The following is a 19527-nucleotide window of genomic DNA, read 5'->3' on the forward strand; positions in this document are numbered from 1 at the left end:
TATCTGATTCCAAACTGGGAAAGCAAACTGACCGCGCTTACCCCGAAGAGCTGCCTCTATCACACATATATACAAGAGAATCATGGGGCATTGTTCTGGTTTTGCATTGACCCAATAGGCCTGGAGAAATAGACACCAATGAAAAGGTGGCCATTTCTCTTAATCAGAGTGACCAGGCGTCCCGTTTTTAAAAGGACAGTCTCATATTTAAGCCCTCCTGCAGGTGTCCCAACTTTTTCTTAAAAATGAGCAAATTGGCTGCTACAGTATTTTCTGTCTCCCGCATCACTACTGTGCTGACCAGATCCCTGCTCACCAGCCGCCCGCGATGAGTGGGAGGGTCCAGTGGCCAATGATGAGGATGGGTGTGCAAGGCTGGTGGCGGGGCGAAGCTGCAGCAAGCGAAGCTGGCCGCTCCCCCTGCTGGTCCCTCAGCACAGCCCCCGCTGCGTTCTGGCTCTCGGCACGGCCCCACCCCACAACCCTAACCGTTTCCTGCCAGCACTGTGCGCACTGCAAGCAAGCAGGAAGGGACAAGCTCCCCTTCCTCCCCGCCGCGGCTGGAAGCAGCTCCCATCCCTTCCCTCCTGCACAGTGCCAAAGGGCTGCTGCTGGCCACATTCTGGTATCAACCCTAGCAAAAATCTGGGGTGGGGAGGCATGTGACTCTGGGTGCCCCCCACCACACGTGTTGCCTTGGGAAGACGTGGCGGCAAGTACCAGGAGAGGCGGATCCATCCCAGGGCTCAGCCAGGCATGGGGGGCAGAGAGCACCAGGTAGGGTGGGGTGGGTCAGTTGGTCAGTCACCCCCCATGTGAGAGAGATGTACAGCAGTGTGTGTGTGTGTGTGACCACTCCCTGTGTGAACCCTAAAGCCTTAAAGATAAGAAGGTAAATAAAAAGAATTCAACTATTCAGTATTTCTCTTTAACCAGGGCTCAGTCAATGTGATACTAATTTGAACATTTGTACTGCATAGTTCTGACTGATTGCCATTAAAGTCGGAAGGAGTAATTTTACTACGTGTCTCATATTCAGCATAGGGAAATATGGTCACTCTACTCTTAATTCCAGCTGGTCTCAGACTCCTTTTGATTCATCACAACAAAATAAAAATGATCTGGTATCTTAGACTTGAACCCTACTGTCTCAGACAAGCAATTTTATCCTTTAACTGGCACTTGGTCAGGACATATATTTCAAGATCAGTCAAGAAGGAATGACAATAGTCATGTAAAGATACACTAGTTTAAAAAGTAGTGACTGTTAACTTGCAAATCGGATCACCTACTTTTCTTTTGTTATTGCAGGAGATTCTATAATTCAAAATAAGTTCTGATGTGGCACTGTGCTAATCCTAATTTGGTCTGTAGAGGAGCCAGAAAGAGGTTAAATATACAAATGCTTTCTGCAGTGCTGGATGAGCAAAGGCTGAAAGAGTGGGAGGAAGTTTGGCTTCTCATCCCTGATTTGTCACAGTAGCTAGACACAGCAGAATAACATTCATGAATATACCATGGAGTGCGAGTTTCATATGTCACTGTGCACAATTTGGTGGAATTTGGTCTAGTCAATTGTATATTAGTTCAGGGCCAAGTAGATGAACTTGTTGAATGTGCCAGTATGAAAACCGCTCAGAATGAATTGTCTGTTTAATAAGTCATTAAAATACAAATGGGGAAGTTCTAAAAAAAAAAAAGATATAAAAATGAGGATTTAGAGGCTTATGTTGTATTAACCCTAAGACATATAGCTCAATGATTCAGCCAATTCAAGCCTAACATATCTGCCAAGAGAGTTCAGTGTGAACCAGTTTCAAAAGGTCTAAATAGACAAAGGGAAAAAGTTTTCACTCTTAAGCCATCTTGGAAATATATAAAATAAGGATTTTAAAACAAATGGCCCAAATTCTGCTCTTTCTTACAACCTCATTATCTTCAATGGGACCCTTTGTTTACAGAGATCAGTGCACATCACTATAAGCACCTTTTTAAAAAAAAATTTAGAAACCAGTTTGACTTTAATGTGCTGATATAGTGAGGCATGATTTTTAGAAAAATCCTGCTTATACTGCATCCTAGTCATCCTGCCAAGTTTGATGGACTCAAGTCCAGTTATTTGCTTTCTATCAGAGGCAAGAAGAAATTTTGACTAATTTATACAGCCTTCTGGGCACAGTGCACTACATGTAATACATAAGTAGACTGGCAATCATGCATGCGGAGGTGGCAGTTGGGCAGAGTACAAAACTGTCACATTCAAATGCCCATTTCTTTGGAACCACTAGGGCTGAGATTCAGTCTGAAACATCTGGAAACTTCTGGCGGCACCTTAAAGACTAACAGATTTATTTGGGCATAAGCTTTTGTGAGTAAAACACCCACTTCTTCAGGTTTTTTACCCACGAATGCTTATGCCCAAATAAATCTGTTAGTCTTTAAGGTGCCACTGGACTCCTCGTTGTTTTTGTAGATACAGACTAACGCAGCTACCCCTTTGATATCTGGAGACTTGCACACCCTGTATATAAAACAACGAGGGAACATAAAAATACCTTATGTAACTCTGGATATAAAAGGGTCTCTCTGATGTTCAGTGTCCCCAGTAAAACTATAGGATATATTTCAAAATAAATTTGCATTTCCTAATCCAAATGGATCACTTTGGGCACTGAATTTCACAGAATATTTTATTCTCTAAGGGACCAATCCTGGCATTGAGCATCCCCACAACCTCATTGACTAAGGCCTGGTCTACACTTAAAATTTAGGGCAACATAGCAATGGTGCTCTAGGGTTTAAAAAATCCACACCTCTGAGCGCCATAGCTATGCTGACCCATCCCTCAGTGTGGACAGTTAGGATGAGAGAAGAATGCTTCTTTTGACTTAGTTACCATCATTTGGGGAGGTGGTGTTCCTGTGGTGACAGAAAAACCCCTTCCACTGCTGTAGGCTATGTTACACTATCGGATTATGTTTGCATAATATATCTCTGTAGCTATGCTGCACTATTCTCCATAGCGTAGGCATAGCCTAGAAGTCACTGGGAATGGCTGGTGATCAGAATCTCTTGGGATAATGTCATAATAAGTGTCTGAAGTCACTCAGCCTTCCTCTTCTAGCTTAACGAGCTGGAGACTATGGCAATTTTCTCATGTAATTTGCTCATTTTTAATGCATGAAGAGATGCATGCTAGTTCCCCCTGCACTAAATGGAGCTGAAGATGACGACACTTCTTGTTGGGAAGGTAACTTCCCCTAGATTTGCAACGTTTCAGATCCGTGCTTTTTTTAAATGGCTCAATGGCTTTACTATGCATTTAGAGAGAAAATTCTGGGTAAAAACAGAAAGCTACCAAGTCTAGCACGTTTAAAAAGTCAATGCCGGACAATTATACTAATCCTGAAGGGGCAGCAGATCTATAAACTCGGGGGGACAATTTTCAAAAGGGCCTAAGGGTATGTCTACACTGCAATGAAATAACCACAACTAGCCTGTGTCAGCTGACTGAGGCTCACAGGGCTGTAAAATTGCAGTGCAGCAGTTCAGGCTCGGGCTGGAGCCCAGGCTTCCAGGACCCTCCCCCTTGTGGGGTCCCAGAGCTCAAGCTCCAGCTCAAGCCCAGACGTCTACACCACAATTAAACAGCCCCATTGCCCAAGCCCCTGAGCCTGGGTCAGTTGAGACAAGCCTGCTGCAGGAGTTTAACTGCACTCTAGACATGCCCTAAGTGCCATAGGAGATTAAGTTTTATTGAAAGACAAGAGGATTTAGGCTCCTACGTGCATATGTCACTTTTGAAAACAAGACTTCAGTTCTAATGTCAGGTGCTTTTGAAAACTTTGCCCCAAGTTTCATTTCAGAAATTAGACTTGCGAATAGGACCGCAGAATCCAACTAACACTATTAAGGCTGCTCAGAAGTTCCAAATTCCCTCAGCTGTAGATGCTTTTTATTAGCACTTCAGCATTAAGATGTATTGATTTGCTGATTCTTAAAATAAATTAGTTGCCATTTTCCTGAGCCTGTTTGAAATAAAGGGGAAATGGCTTTAGGCAGCAATCTATTGGGTTTTTTCGTCCGTTCCTTCCTTCCTTTTGTTTAGGGAGGCAGTGTAGTCCAGTGGATAGGATGCCCGATTGGGAATTAGGAGACTGGTTAATTTCCCTGCTCTGCCACTGACCTGCTGTGTGATCTGGGAAAAAATTACTTAACTGCTCTATGCCTCAGTTTCTTCATCTGCAAAATGCAGATAATAATTCTTTCCAATCCTTTTAAGATCTATAGATACTGCCAAAAAGATTCACCAACACAGTAATGTGGTAGCGTTGGTAGGATGGGAGTTGTCAGGTTAAATGCTATTTACATGACAACAGAGCTGCCCAGAGGGGGGAGGGCAAGAGGGGCAATTTGCCCCAGGCCCCACAGGGGCCTCCCCGAGAGTTTTTCAGGGCCCCTTGGGCGGGGTCCTTCACTCCCTCCAGGGGCCCCGGAAAACTCTCGCAGGGCCCGGGCCCCCGGAGCTTCTTCTGCTCCAGGTCGTCGTCGGCAATTTGACGGCGGGAGGTCCTTCCACCCCGGGACCCGCCGCTGAAGTGCCCCGAAGACCCGCAACGGGGGGTCCTTCCAGCACTTCGGCGGTGGGTCCCGGGGCGAGTCTTCGGCGGCAATTTGGTGGCGGGGGGGTCTTTCCACCCGGGACCCGCCTCTGAAGTGCTGGGTCTTCCCCGCCGCCGAAGACCTCAGGCCCCCTGAATCCTCTGGGCGGCCCTGCATGACAAATCCTGCCCCTGTGGGCAGGGGAAGGGGTGTACAATGCTAAACCTTAGGCAAGGATCACTGTGCACAATGGAGCTGTGTTCTGTGACAGTCATTATGCTCCAGCATATAGATTTTTGGTCATGGGGCCAAGGGTTCTAATGCTCCATATTCCTCTTGCAGAGATGGTCTAGAGGAGCTATAGGAAGCTACTGCAGCCCTGAAGTTTCAATAGAGGCCATGAACGGGCTTTGAGGGAGGGTTTCTTTCCTTTGGTCCGGACAGAACTCTCCAATGCACAACTTACCCTATTTGGCCCAGATGTATACAGGCAAGTCTCATCTTACGCGCGGGTTCCACTCCGCGGTTAGTGCGTAAAGCGAAAACCTCATATAGTCAAGATTACATTGAGTTGAATGGCGGGCGGAATCGCCCGCATTACACGTACAGTATTAAAATTGTTATTTTTCTCTCTTTTTTTTTTGTTTTTGTTTTTTGCCGACCGCGTAAAGCTGAAATTGTGCATGTTAAATGCGCGTAAGATGCAACAGACCTGTATACACTGGTTAGAAGATTCTGTTGCAAACAAGTTCTTGCTCTTGCAAAGTAACTTCTCATAATCTATATCCTTATTTCTGACTTTCTTGACTTTAACAATCACTTACCTCATCTGGGTCCAGTGGTCCAGACTGAAGAAAACCCTCCCTCAGACACTTGATTGTAAATCTTTCAATTTCCTTGCTCTTGACTTCATCTGGTTTTATCTGTAGCACAGTATGATGATTGAAATTGATAAAGAGAATGATGCAGAATATAACATTATATATGATCTGATTGAAATTTACACCGTGCAACCAGAATACTCAGAGGCAGCACACAGAGCTTCAGAAATAGGGACAATGCAGGTGAGGAGTGAGAAAACTTTTTAGCAATAAGAAAAACAAATAACTGACCTTGTATTTTCAGGCCAGCCTCAGCATAGTCATGCTATTTAGTTCTTCCAACATAATATCATGTTAGCAGTCTTAATCATGAGCATGTATTTTTGCTTAGAATGCAAATGCATCAAGAACATTTGTGTTATCAGTACCCATGAAATGTGCTGGTCTAAGTAAAGTGCAGTCGTCTAAATTTTTTAAGAGATATTTTGTATTGTATTTGAGATTTATGTAATTATCTCAAAAAAAACCAAAAATCTATCAAACGATACTACACCTTCCATCTGTGGATCTCAAAGCACTTTACAAAAAATCATCAATTCAGCCTCACAGCACCCTGTAAAATAGGTAAACATTGTTACCCCAATTGTATAGAGGGGGAAACAGAGATGGAGATTTTTTACAGTGACTTGCCCAGGGTCAAATAGCAAGTCTGTTGGCGGAGCCAGGAACAGAATCCAGATCATCTCATTCCCAGTATTGCAACTACAATACTGTTGTAACTTTCCTATATAACATGATAAACTCTGCAAGATCCTCAAAGCTTGTCATCATCATACTGAGTCCACATAAGCTGTTCTTACATGTACCAGACATTTACATGTATAATCCCTAATACTGATAATTTGGCTTATCCATGTATCTCTGCCACAAATGTGAGGAGAAAAGGTGAATTAGTGTGCCGATTGAAATGTTCAACATTATCTGTTTCCATGAGAGGACAGCTAGATTTAATATAGACTTGCTTATCACATTACACACACACACACAAACACAATGGGAGTTGCACTTACATCCACCAGGGCTGAATTTGGCCCAGTGATCTTAGTCCCCTGCAGAGCTTACCTACAATGCAAGTTAAGGGCAGAACCTGTAGTTAACTGATATTTTAGCTGTGTGTGCCACAGTCATAATGTTATTTGAATATAGCTTAGGGTGCTTTTCATATATTAATTTCAATATGCTTTATACACATTTTCTAGATTGCCATGTTAGAAGGGATGGCTGAGTCAGTGTTTCTGAGGCTTTAAAATCAGACGTGTGAAGAAGGAAGAGGAGTAAGGTGTCTGAGCATAGTCATCATCACCCATATGAGAGAAATAAGTCTCTAATACCCAGTTACACTCACCCAGCAACACATTAAACACTGAAGAAATAGAAAAGGAGCGTTCAAAGGCAGACTGTTTAGACAATCCCATCAAATATTTTATTGCAGTTCTCTCTGTCATTTGAGTTTATATCCTGGTATTATTGGGATATAGAGTTTTCTTCTTATGTTTCTTAGAAAAGCTTTGGGGATTAATGAGCAAAATTACTCACAGAGCCGAAGTTAAAAATTGCATCATCAGTGACTATTTTCTCTCCACACAGTAAACACTCTGGATCAGGGATGTTTCTGAGAGCAAAAAAAAAGCAGTTTTAAAAGTAAAACCCTTATAAATGTCATTGAATTTGGATAGCTAGTCAATGAAAACTAAAAACTTATACAAATTCATACTTTGGTCCACACTCTCCTCTCAGTTTTATCGGCAAATCAACTGGGTTGCACTAGTACTTGTGAAAAGAGAATTTGGCCCTTCACCTACCACCACTGAGGGGAAAATTCAAGCCTGACAACTAAGTTATACTAGAGATTGATTGGGCCCACTCCGCCTTGAGCACAGCTAATACAGCATACAGATCTGGCATGATTTGGAACTGTTTGCAACAACCAAGCAAAGCATTAAAAATATATTAGTGACAGTTTAGCATCCATGGAAAGGAACTGGAATGATAGCCCTGGAGAACAAAGTCCTCTGTTTATCCATAGAACAGGTATAGCATGGGCACTGGCACTACAGCATTCTCCACGTAGCCATGCAAATGTGATTCTCTCCTAGCATAAAGCGACGACCTCTGGGGTGCAGAGTCAGGCTGCCTTCGTGCCTGTTCAATCCCGGCCTCTCTGCCGAGACTGAGAAGGAGGCCATTTAATGTCAGTTCTGATGGTGATTTTTAGAATTTGGACACCTGTCTGGAAACTGGGCTGAGACCCAAACTCGTTTACCAGGCTAGATATGAAGGGTGACCCAGAGGTGAAATCTTCCATTACTAGTCCATTCAACCTTTCAATTCCCCACGATAAGGGTTGGCATGGGTATACATATGGGACATGTGGGAAGACGAGACTCTTGTCATCCTTTCCTTTTACTGGGTCTCCCACAAAAGTACCATCAAACTTTCTAAAGAAGGAAAAGTATCTTGGCTTTGCTTAGAAAGCAAGGCATTAAAAACATATCACTAAACAGCTCCCCATGGGACAAAAAAGCGTCTGTGATTTTATGTGTTGCGGAGATGCTGAAGAATAAGTTCCTCATTCTTCATGACCAGAATATCTCCACTTATGCCTATAGAAATCTGGCCATCTGTCTAAGCATTCATACCCTTGGTGATGCCAAGAAGCCATAAATTATACTAGATTTAGCAGGCAGCTAACAAACCAGGTTTTTCAGGGACATTCCAGATTGGGGTTCTAGCCACGGTGGGCAGAAATTAACAAACTCTATCATGAATTTGCTGACGCCTGTGCTGTCCACCATGAGAGACAGAAATATGAGAAGGTTGGAAAACTGTATTCTGTACAACAGAATCGCCTCATAAGCAAGTCAATGACCACCTTTCAGTTAATTGTTGATTGGTTATGTGTCCTGTTGTTGCTATCATTTACAAGACCACCTGATAAATTAATACTTGGGTTCTAAGAGCCCCTGATCCTCCTTTTCAGAGTACTGGTGTTTGCTTGGAGGTTTCTGAAAAAAGTTTTCCCATCTATAACAAGACTTTGAAAACTGCAGTTCATTTTTAGGCCATTTTTGCCATTTCAAACAACACAATCAAGCTCTTCTAAGGGACTGAACCTGAGCCACCATGGAATCTTCACAATGTTTCTGTCTCCCTGAAAAAGATGCCAATGCAATTAAAATGAAGACTATATAGGACAGTGTGCTCTGTGCCCCCAGGTTCCCTTTTGGTTACCCAGGTACAGTCCCACTGACTTCATGTGATCTGTGTGAAATTCACAGGGGCGGGTGAGGGGAAGTCATATACAGCACTTAAAGCTGCAGAATGAGTTAAATATATTCAGCAAATGACAATGCAAGGCATGGAAATAAGAGCTATATATGACTTCCCCTCATCCGCCCCAGTGAATTTTACATAGATCACATGAAGTCAGTGGGATTGTACCTGGGTAACCAAAAGGGAAACTGGGGGCACAGAGCACGCTGTTCTATATAGCCTTCATTTTAATTGCATTCTCTGGTCATAAAACAGATACTGGGGTCGGGGAGGGAGAGAGATTTTCTCTGGTTCTCCTTAATCCCCACCTCTTCCCTTCTATAAATCACTGGTTTACTATTGTTTTTAGACAGAAGCAGAATTCAAACCCTAGATCCAAACACACACGCCAACTTTGTCCAAATTTGAACTTTGCCTGAGGCCCCTCTCTACAGAACCATCCCAAGACTGAACCCGATTGCCAAAACAAAATGACATCTTTGCATTCCATAACCTGTAATCAGACAGTGAACAATTTAAAACGAGACTGACTTAAATGGGTCAGTGAAAAACAACAAGGAAATAAGGGGAATGCGATATTGTGAGAAGCCACATATTTAGGCTCTGAGTAACAAAAATTCTATATTTTGGACATCCTAGTGAGGTGGTCATATTTGAAAACTGGGTCTGCAATCTAATCAAATAGGAATATTTGCTTTGGAAAGAAGTATAATGATGCAATTTTTCATGCAAATAGAAATAAAAAAAGAAAAATCCCCAGTCTTGATCAAGTCATGGTCTTTGCTTCATACAAACGAGATATTTTAATCACATTTATGTAAATATCAATTCCAGAGATGTAACAAATTTAAAATACAATATTCATTCACTTTCCCTCTCTCCAAGTACGGACCTCAAAAATAAAAAGTAATAAGTCTCATTGGCTGTCAGCCTGAATGAATGAAAGCCAAAGGAAGTTGTGCTCCTAAATCACCGGAACAATTGTCAAAATCCCATCCCGACTCAATATCCAGTTCAAAGCATGGCATCATCTAACCCCTTAGGGATGCTAAGAAATATAATGTGGTATCTTAATAAAAAAAACTACCAACAAGGGGCCTAATCCCTTAACTCTCACTAACATGAGTAGTTCGCAAGTGTAAGGATCTCTTCAATGAGATGAGATTTGTACAACAGGGCTCTGAGATCATATCTTTTTTTTCCAACAGAGACAGTTTTGTAGATATTGGATCTAGTTCCAGGTCAGTTTTGCTCATGAGGACCGTAGTGATACTACCTAATTGCAGTTACTACATTCAGTATAATAGGATTACCTTAATAACCATTCAATGCAGGACATGCAGTAGTTGTGACCACATGGCACCTGTGCTGGATTCTCCAGAAACATTTTGCAGAGAGGACAAATATATTTAGAGGAAACATCAGCCATATACTTCTCCAGAGCCTCTCCAGGAGTAGGTGAGCTACTCATAGCTGATGTACCGATGCCTGATGCCAAATCCTCCAAATGCTGGGGCTCTACAGTGTGTTCTGCCATGAAGATGGTCTGAAGGCTTCAGTCTAAAGCTGTCCCCATTATTCGTGTACAAACTTCCATCGAAAAACTTCAGACTCATAGGTAATAATTCTGAGAATACAGAAAAAAAAATACATGAATGTGTATTGGGGGGGGTTTCCCCTCTGAATTGCTTATTGTAATGATGAACTGCAGTCAGTCAGTCAATGTAAAGTATAAGCATTCAGAAAGGAGAAAATATTTCTGGATTACAGCGGCGGCCTGATTACCTAAACTAAATAGATAATGGGGCATTTAAGTATAAGATATATTTAGAAAAATACTGTGGAATTTTACCATGGATAAGGCTGCTGCACTATTTTGACCAAAACTGTGTTGTGAAACACTTATAACTAAAAGAATAAAGAAGAGATACAGTTAGGTAAGAACAAGGCTTAAAAACATGTTTTCCTTGTGAAAGGGGCAGCATGATGTTCATTTAGGACCCAAATTTCACTTTTATAAAGACAAGATTTCACAAAATCTAAAAATCAATAGAAATATTTCCATTTTTTTTTTAAATTCAACCAATGAAATGGACTAGTCTAGTATACTTTATAGGCTGAACAACATGCAACATTTAAACAAATCAACAGGAATGAAGACAAAGTAAATGCTTTCATTTTTTTCATGCTTAATAATCTAAATTATTTCATGGTACAGGTCACGGTTTTACAACTTTTATTTGTGATCCAACAGTGCCCTTTTATTAGTATTTTTTTAAATGAAGGGATACGGCTCTGAGGTTTAATGGATAAAGCACAAGGGTGGAAATCAGAAGACTTATGTTCCCAGTTCCACCACACACTTATTCCTTGACCTTTTGTAAATTACTTCATCTCCTCAGGTCAGATTTTTAAAAATGTTTAAGTGCCTAAAGATGCGGATAGGAGCCTACACTCTTATCTCCCATTGATTTTAATGGGAATTGGGTATTAAGCATTCAGACACTTTTGAAAATCCCATTAGGCATCTGTCTGCATCTTTAGGCACCTGAATACCTTTAAGAATCTGGCCCCTAGTGCTCAATTTCCTCATATGTTAAAAGGGACTGATAATGCTCACCTATCTTTGCAAAGTGCTTTGACACCTATGGATGAGAAGTGTTCTATAAGGATTGTTATTAGTGGTAATCATTTTAAAAAGACACCTTCACCAGTAGAGAAGCCAGAAACTCCAGAATGAACATCGTCAAAGTGGCGACAGCAACTTCTAAACAACAAACACGAGTTACAGAAAGAGCTACTCTCAGCACTGACATACTGGCATCTCACCCTATAAACTTGCTGACTGCAGAGACTAGAGCCTCAGGCAAGCCTTTAGGGGTATGTCTACGCAGCGCGGAAACACCCATGGCTGGGCTGCCAGCTGACTCTGGCTCGTGGGGCTCAGGCTGCGGGGCTGTAAAATTGCAGTGTAGATGTCAGGACTTGGGCTGGAGCCCAGGCTCTGGGACCCTCCCCCCTCACAGGGTCTCAGAGCTTGGACTCCAGCTCGAGCCCAAATGTCAAGCACAAGTTTACAGCCCCTCAGCCTGAGCCTGTCAGCTGACACGGGGCAGCTGCAGATGTTTCATTGCAGCATACACGTACCCTAAGTCTGGCTCAGGATTTGTCTTCAGTATAACTCCTCCAGTGATAGCCTTGGAGGGGAGGAGCCCCTTGGGCAGAAGAGCAGAAAGCAAAACTAAAGACTCATGACGTGGCTCCTTCGGTTTTAGCAGCAGGCTGCACTTCCACCACTGGATTTTGTTTGACTGTTTCTCAGTTCCTGTATCTGTCTCAGACAGTTGGTATCATTTCAGGTGTCATTTTCCTTGCCAGCTACTTTTCTCGGTTCGTACACTCCCTTCTGTAAGGGTGTTACACCAGCCATTCTTATTTTCTAAATATAAAGGCTTCATGTGGTTTTTGAGAACATGAGCCTTATTTCCCCATCCAGCTATAAATATTAAGGGCCATATCCTCAACTGGTATAAATCAGTATAGCTCCGTTCAAGTCATTACGGTATTAGCCAAAGCTCTAGGCACTGTTGTACCACTGATCAAGACCTTTGTGGGTTTTCGGTCAATTTTTTTATTGCACGACCAGCAATTTTGACGAATTCACATTGCTGTTATTGGCAGGATGTACATAGCAGTAAAAGACTTTTGAAGTGAGCTGACTTTGTATAAAATTAAAACCACAGAACAACCTAATTTTCTGAAATATCATTAAGTGTCTGTGCTAAACCCACAAAAGCCAGGAAACTCTAAGATGAAAGAGGAAAACTACTGATAGACCATGCTTTAAATCATGCATCATGCCCAAATCAAGCAACACTTACAACCAGGAACATTACCCAGTGCTCAAGACTTCTGCAGCACCTGCTCATAAAAGGATTAAGTAAAGACGTCTGGGACTTTTTCAGCCTTAATTCTGAATTTCCTGGGTTTTGTGGTTTTAAGTTGCAATTGGGTAAACTGTTTCAGCACAAGGGAGCCGAATCAGGGAGTGATGGGCAGGTGCACCGAGGTGCCGAGCCTCAGTGAGGAGCATTGCAGTTATACCATCTTTGGACAGGGTGCAGCTTCCCGATCAATTGGCAGCAGCACCTACACTCGAGACTACAATGACAGCCATCAGAAAGCTCCTTGCACCCTGCATAGGGCTCAGCCACTTTCTTGCCCATTACTTTAACATAAAATTAGAGTTCCTTTGGATAGCGTTAAAAAAATTCACTGCCAAGTAATTTAGATCTAAAATCTGACCCACCCACCACCATCCTGCCTTGAGGAATAATACCTACGTCCTATACAGAGCTTTTTGTCAGTAGATCACAGAGTTTTACAAAGGTGGTGGGTATCATTACCCCCATTTTACAAAGGGAGAAACTGAGGTTCAGAGAGATGAAATGACATGTCCAAGGTGACCCAGCAAGTCAGTGGCGAAGCCAAGAATAGAATACAGGTCACCTAAGTCCCAGTCCAGTGCTGTAACCACTAGGCCAATGATACTCAGACCCGCAGTGGTTCAGGAGCCAAATTAGCAATCATCATTACCCAAAAGAGCCAGAGTAGAGAGAATTCATTGTTTCATTTAGTATTTTATATATGTTTGCTTGGTTATTCTAAGTATTATTTTATCAACTACAATTAGTTAATAATATAGTAAAAGCATCCTGATTTAATTATTAACCAATCACACAGTGTTTTAATATCATGTGTTGCAAAGAGCCACAGGAGACACATTGAAGAGCCACTTGTGGCTCCTGGGGCCTCAGACTGAAGTATCACTGCACTCAGCCATTAAATAACATGGCGGTCTTGCAGTTTAAAAAAAATATATATATATCCCCCATGCAGGAAAGGTGAAATTTGAAGGATCTAGCACTGTACCATTAAAAACAAAACAAAAAACCTTTGCAGTCTTGCAGGCAATGATCCCAGGTGTCTCAATCCTTCTGTTTTAAGAAATATTTTTTCTCAAAATATTAACTGCTATTTTTATGGGACCTGCACAAAATAATGTCCTTCTGCTCCCTCTGCTGTTTCTGCTATAGCAACAAGCACAGAAGCTGTGATTCAAAAGCTGTACATTCTTTTGGATACTGCTACAGCCATTGGTGAATAAAAAAAAAATCGCATCATGTTTCTCCAGTAGAGCAGAGGAACTGAGGAGAAATCAATATTTTTCAAAAGTAAACGGAGAAAAATGGTTTGTTTGTTTTTTAAAAGCCAACCACACACAGCTGAGAAAATAGCAATTGGCAGTGTCTCTCCAAAGAGTAACCCATGTATACAGGATCTGATGTTAAGAAGTACCTTAGTGACTCTACAACATTTCTACAATCAAGGATCCACCCTCAGGCATACATTGATTCATTCTTTTCCCTGTTCAAGTACATCAGCAAAATTTAATTCAGCAGGAGTTCTAAATTTTGTTATTGTTATTTAATCAATGTTGTTATGCTATGAAATATATAAACTCCATTGTTGAAAAACATTCTAGTAAGGATTAATAATACCTAAGACAAAATCTGCTCTGTTTAAACACAAGCTGTAGGAAACTTTTTTCCTAATTTTAAAATAAAGATTGTTCCCCCGTCTCTCACCACAAATTGAAAAATATAATCAGCACTATCTATCAGAAGAAATATGATACACAAGAAGAAAAGAATAATGTAAAAATTGGTTGAAATATCTCTATGTAATAAATAATAATGTTTAAAGACAACTTACCAAACGGGTTAAGAACTTAAAATTCTTAGCATATCACCAGCAAGAGGAAACACTAAGTTCAATTTCTCTCTAAGTGGGATTCCCCTACATCACATGTTTGTTTTTTCATTACAAGCAGCATGCCTACTTTTTTTTGCCTTTGTTTTGCACTGCTTTCTCTTAATCCTTGTACTAGGCACAATACCAAACCATGAAGTGATCTTTCTTGTCCCAAGCATTCTTCTTAGATTGCATATCAACTCTAAAATTTGATACGGGGTTAATAATCTATAATCAGAATTAAAAAGGCATATTTTATTGAGAAGACTACTCAGAAATATCATGGGCAACTCCATTTTTTGAAAGTACTATTTTTCTCTATATTAGTTTGCTGTTATTTTAAATGTAACAGCTATAAACATGAGCACATTGATTTTCTTACTCCGTATTTCAGAGCCTGATTTGGGTTTGTGCATATATAGGGATAACTGAATATCTGAAGATATCCATGATCAATACTCTTCTGTTTAAAGTAAGCAAGAAAACCAGGTTGCAGACTGCCTACTTTCTTTTTATACACAAAACAGGCTTGACAAAATATTCTAAAGTTAATTGATTTAGCCCCTTGAGAGCTTGTTATACTGTGGAAAAATATAATGTGAGTTAATAATGTGTGAGGCTGTTTTAATAAAAAATAGCTCTCATCTTGTAGCACACCCACAGCATGAACAAAAACATATTAGAAAAAAGCCATATGACACATTGCACATGCTGCAGGTGCTTTTGTCATGTCCAAATCTTACTGGCTGCTGCTGTTTTAAAATGTGTTAAAAAAAATAAACGTATAATGCTTCTTGAACGGGTCTGTGAATTCTTTAGTGACCTGTACAGTGGTGAACATGCTGTCACTTTCTAGATAAGAAATAACTAGTTGTGCAGATTCAAAAAGCATCCAACAAAACGTGACACACAAATCTGCTTGCTAATAAAGACATTTTACAGAGCCCCCATCATTTGAAAAGATCCCAAAATGCTTTACAAACTACAATACAGTCAGTGCACACAAGCATCACTTCACAATTTATTTAGCATGTGCATAGTCGTCTCGCCAGCAATGGCATCTTCAGTGGCGTGATGCAGTTCTTCTAGGCCACCGCTGAACTTAGTCAGCAGTCATTCATCGACAAGGTGAGTCATCTTCTGTGTCGCGCCGCAGCTGCACAAAGGGCTGTCATGAAGGCCCCAGCGATACTGGTTAGCTGCACAGAGACCTTGCCTGGTCCGGAACCTGTTCAAGAGGGACATTGGCGAGGGGCAGGTCAAAACCAGGCAGGCAGATTGTGGGATCAGTGACGAGGGACTGGTTGGGGATTATAACAGATCCATTCCTCTCGCCCGAGTGCTTCTGCCCTAACATCCTGGCATGGTGGAGGAGACCATAATGGGCAACATGACGGCAAATGTGCAGCTGGTGGTTTAAAAAGGTCATTGTGCAGCAGCAGGCTTGGGTTGGTTTGTACTTTCTCCAGTAACTTGCCAGTGGCAACCTCTCATCTGATATGAGGAGGAGCAATATTGCTCAGAACTGGAAGCCATGGGAGTGGGGTCGGACACAGGGTGCCAGAGATGATGCACATGGCAGCATGTAACTGCATATCCACCAGTTTGGTGTGTGATGATTGACTCTAACTGGTGCGCAGCACTCTGCCACTGAATACAAGGTGGCAAGAGTTGACATCTGCAAAGTTGGAGCACAAGCACTCCAAACAAACCTGCCAGTTTGCTAAGAAGGTTGTTACGTGTCTTAACTTTAGCTGCTGTCTTCTTCAGGTGGGCATGGTAACTCAGTGTGCAGTCTAAGGTCAGACCTAGATAGATCGGTTCTACTTCATGCTTCACCTTCCAATCATTCAGATAAACATTCAGTTCTCGGGTTGCACTGGTGTGGTGAAGATGGAACAAACTGGTGACTGTTTTTATGACGCTTGGCTGGAGGCGCCAAGTCTTACAGTAATCAGCTAACTTTATCATGTCTCAATTTAAGATGGCATCAAGCTCATGAAATGTCCGTGCCTGGGTACCACAACAGATGTCGTCTGCGTAAATGAACTTTTGTGACTCTGTTGCTGGCAGGTCATTGATGTAAAGGTTGAACTGGGTTGGAGAAAGCACAGAGCCCTGGGGTAACCCATTGCTCTGTTGTCTCTACGCACTCGTCTTCTCCCCAATATGGACTCTGAACTGCCTATTGCAGAGGAACAGTTCAACAATGCCTGTGACCCAAGGTAACAGGACCCATGATACCTTCACGAGCAGGCCAGTGTGCCATACCGTATTGTACACAGCTGTTAGATCAATGAAAACAGCACCTGTTTTCAAGTTTCTCTGGAAGTCATTTTCAACAAATGTGGTCAGCACAAGTACTTGGTCACATGTGCTACGGCCTCGGTGAAGGCTGGCTTGGTCAGGGGTCAAAATTCTCTCCATATCAGGTAATATGCACTGTAGGTCCAAGCACTCCAATGCCTTGAAGCATACCAACAATAATGACATGGGACGATAGACTGATGCTTGACTTCACAATTGAAATGCAGCCAGTCACCTTTCAGGTTGCAGTTGGATGAACTATTGGTACATGCACACCATACAGCACAACAGTGGCGTGGGGAACATTTTGACCAAGGACAGCATGTTAACTATTACTCCTACAAAAGGTGTAAACGGAATACTGAATGTTCACATAGAGCATTTGTCTGAAAGATTTTCAAACAGTAAATGGCATGGAATTCAGTTTATATGCCTCAAAAGGATAAAGAGTTAAGTTATTCCTTCCCAGATTTGTACCTAAAGTTTTAGTGTGTCTGCACTTTATATTTCAAATCTAAGGCTTACTCCACTAACAGTACATATTTCAGTGAATACTGTCTTCTTCACTTCCTGTTATAATACGTTTTGCAGTGCACTGTTAAAACAGCTGTATTTCACCCAAGAGAGGTCTGCATTTCAGTGTTCAGTGAAATGATGCCTATATATACACACAAAGATATTGTGAAAAAGCATTTTATGAACCTTCAGGCTAACAGACATGATATAATTTATGAAATTAACAAAATCCTCATAAGGATTGTTTACTTGAAAAATAAAGCCCAATATCAAATACTGTTACATAGAATTAAAACATGACAGTCTCTCTCAAATTAAAAGGCCATTATGTCACTTAGCTTTCTGATATGCAAACACATTTTTGTTATTTACAAATTATGATGCTTCTACATAAATTCATGTCCTTCAAGCATTAATTTTAACAACTTTCTGGTACGTGATTTCAAAATTTTCTAGTTACTCCCTACCTGAGCATCTGGAAAACCTTAACTGTTACTAACCATTCAGCAGAGAATGTGCCACTCATTTGCTGAGCTAGGTCCTAGATACTGGGAGTGAGATTCTCTGTTCCAACTAAGAGGTGCAGCAAAGAACTTACAGGACAGGGGGAAGGGTAATTAAGGTGGTTGCATCCTGATTCTGGGCTGCTCAGAGGGTTAGTGCAGTCCCCGGCATACTTTGAACAGCCTTATGACATGTGTTCCACAGTTCCTGCACCAGGGGAATCTTCCCTGGCAAGATCCTGGGCTCTTAGAGTCCCTTTACACTTTACCTAGCGTAGTGAGGCTGGCGCAGGGGTGAGGCACTTACCCTAGGTACTTAGATATTATGGTGCTGGACCTGCTATAAAACCTCAGCAGATAGAGCGGTTACATAGAAATAGGTTTCATTTAAAACATAAACTCATTTTAAATCATTTTATCCCATAAAAAGAGATTGTGTGAGATGTAGCACTGTATATTTTAGTATTATTTTGTATGACTGAATATAAATGAAGAAATTAAGAACAGTATCTGATGAACAAAAATACAAGGAAAATAAAATTAAGGAGGGAGTATGTTTTAATAAGATATTGCATTTCAGTGGGTCCAACTGTTTTGGCACAAGGCAATATTTCTCTCTTTTTTTTTTAAATGGTGTTCCATTTAATTTCATCTGACTTCAAATGTCTTTGCAGTATTTCTGGAATATCCCCCCATCCCACCTTAGCGTCAATGCAAAAAGTTACAATTCTAAAATAATTATCTTATAAAAACAGATGCTGTTTGTCTTGGTCTTACCCTCACTTGAAACTGGGGGGTTTCAAGTTGAGGACCAGCATGTATCCCCCCACCCTAAAATCCTAGGGTAGGTCTCCTTTTTGCTGCCACCACTCGGTCGATTCACGTGGGCCGAGACACCCCTGTTTTCCCCCTGCCTCTTTCCAAAGACGTTCCCTGGGGAAACACAGATCAACTCACAGAGGGAGAAACCTTCCCCCTCCCCTCTCTGCCCGGAGATAAGCTTGTCTCCCCACCGAGAGAGAGTTTCTTAGCCCCTCCCCCTGTATCCACAGTAGAGGGATTTAATCAAATCTTTATAGAAAGAATTTATTAAAAGAAAAACAAGAAAATACAGAATCTCTATGAGTCCAAGCTGGACACTCATAGGGTATAACCTTGCTAAGTTCTGGAGAGAATCCTCTCTCCTTCTCAGTACAAACAATACAGGCAAAATTAAGAATAATCAATAACAAACACACAGAATTGCAAACATAGGATTATTAGATGAGGACACAAAGTATCTTTCTAATACTCACTATCTTGACTAGAAGAAATTAGTTCAGAAAGGTGGAAACTTGTAGAGACTTGATTAAAACATCTGGACCCTTGTAACTCCAAACGGCTAAGAACACACACACACAGAACAGAGAGAAAAAGTTCCCTCCTAGGAATTTCAAATTCTCTTCCCTGATTGGTCCTCAGGTCAGGTGCCCACCAGGTACTATGTTTTAACCCTTTACTAACTATTTATGACACGCCCCCCAAATCGCCACAGTGGGATCCACTGGCGGTGATTTCCTCCTAGAACTGTAAAACAAACAGAGTAATAAAATACATGCACTATTACATAGACTAGTAAGCATGAAAACATG

The 19527-nt window shown here is 41.5% G+C and overlaps 1 protein-coding gene across 4 annotated transcripts in view; it reads right to left on the reverse strand.

Moving 5' to 3' along the window:
• TRAF1 (TNF receptor associated factor 1) overlaps positions 1-11666 on the reverse strand; it is a 60299-nt gene extending 48633 nt beyond the window's left edge. For 2 of the 4 annotated variants that reach the window (XM_044992898.1, XM_044992895.1), the window contains exons 1-3: positions 10070-11666; positions 7020-7095; positions 5427-5525 (exon numbers count right to left, since the gene is read on the reverse strand). In XM_044992898.1, the coding sequence (XP_044848833.1) occupies positions 5427-5525; positions 7020-7095; positions 10070-10293 (399 nt within the window). In that variant the 5' untranslated portion in view covers positions 10294-11666. Of the gene's footprint in view, positions 1-5426; positions 5526-6493; positions 6513-7019; positions 7096-10069 lie in introns of those variants that run through there. The other 2 variants (XM_044992897.1, XM_044992901.1) reach the window with 2 other exon arrangements.
• Between the last annotated feature and the right edge of the window lie 7861 nt (positions 11667-19527).

The sequence above is a fragment of the Mauremys mutica genome, chromosome 18 (genome assembly GCF_020497125.1).
Source record: "Mauremys mutica isolate MM-2020 ecotype Southern chromosome 18, ASM2049712v1, whole genome shotgun sequence".
In the NCBI taxonomy this organism is placed as follows: domain Eukaryota; kingdom Metazoa; phylum Chordata; order Testudines; family Geoemydidae; genus Mauremys; species Mauremys mutica.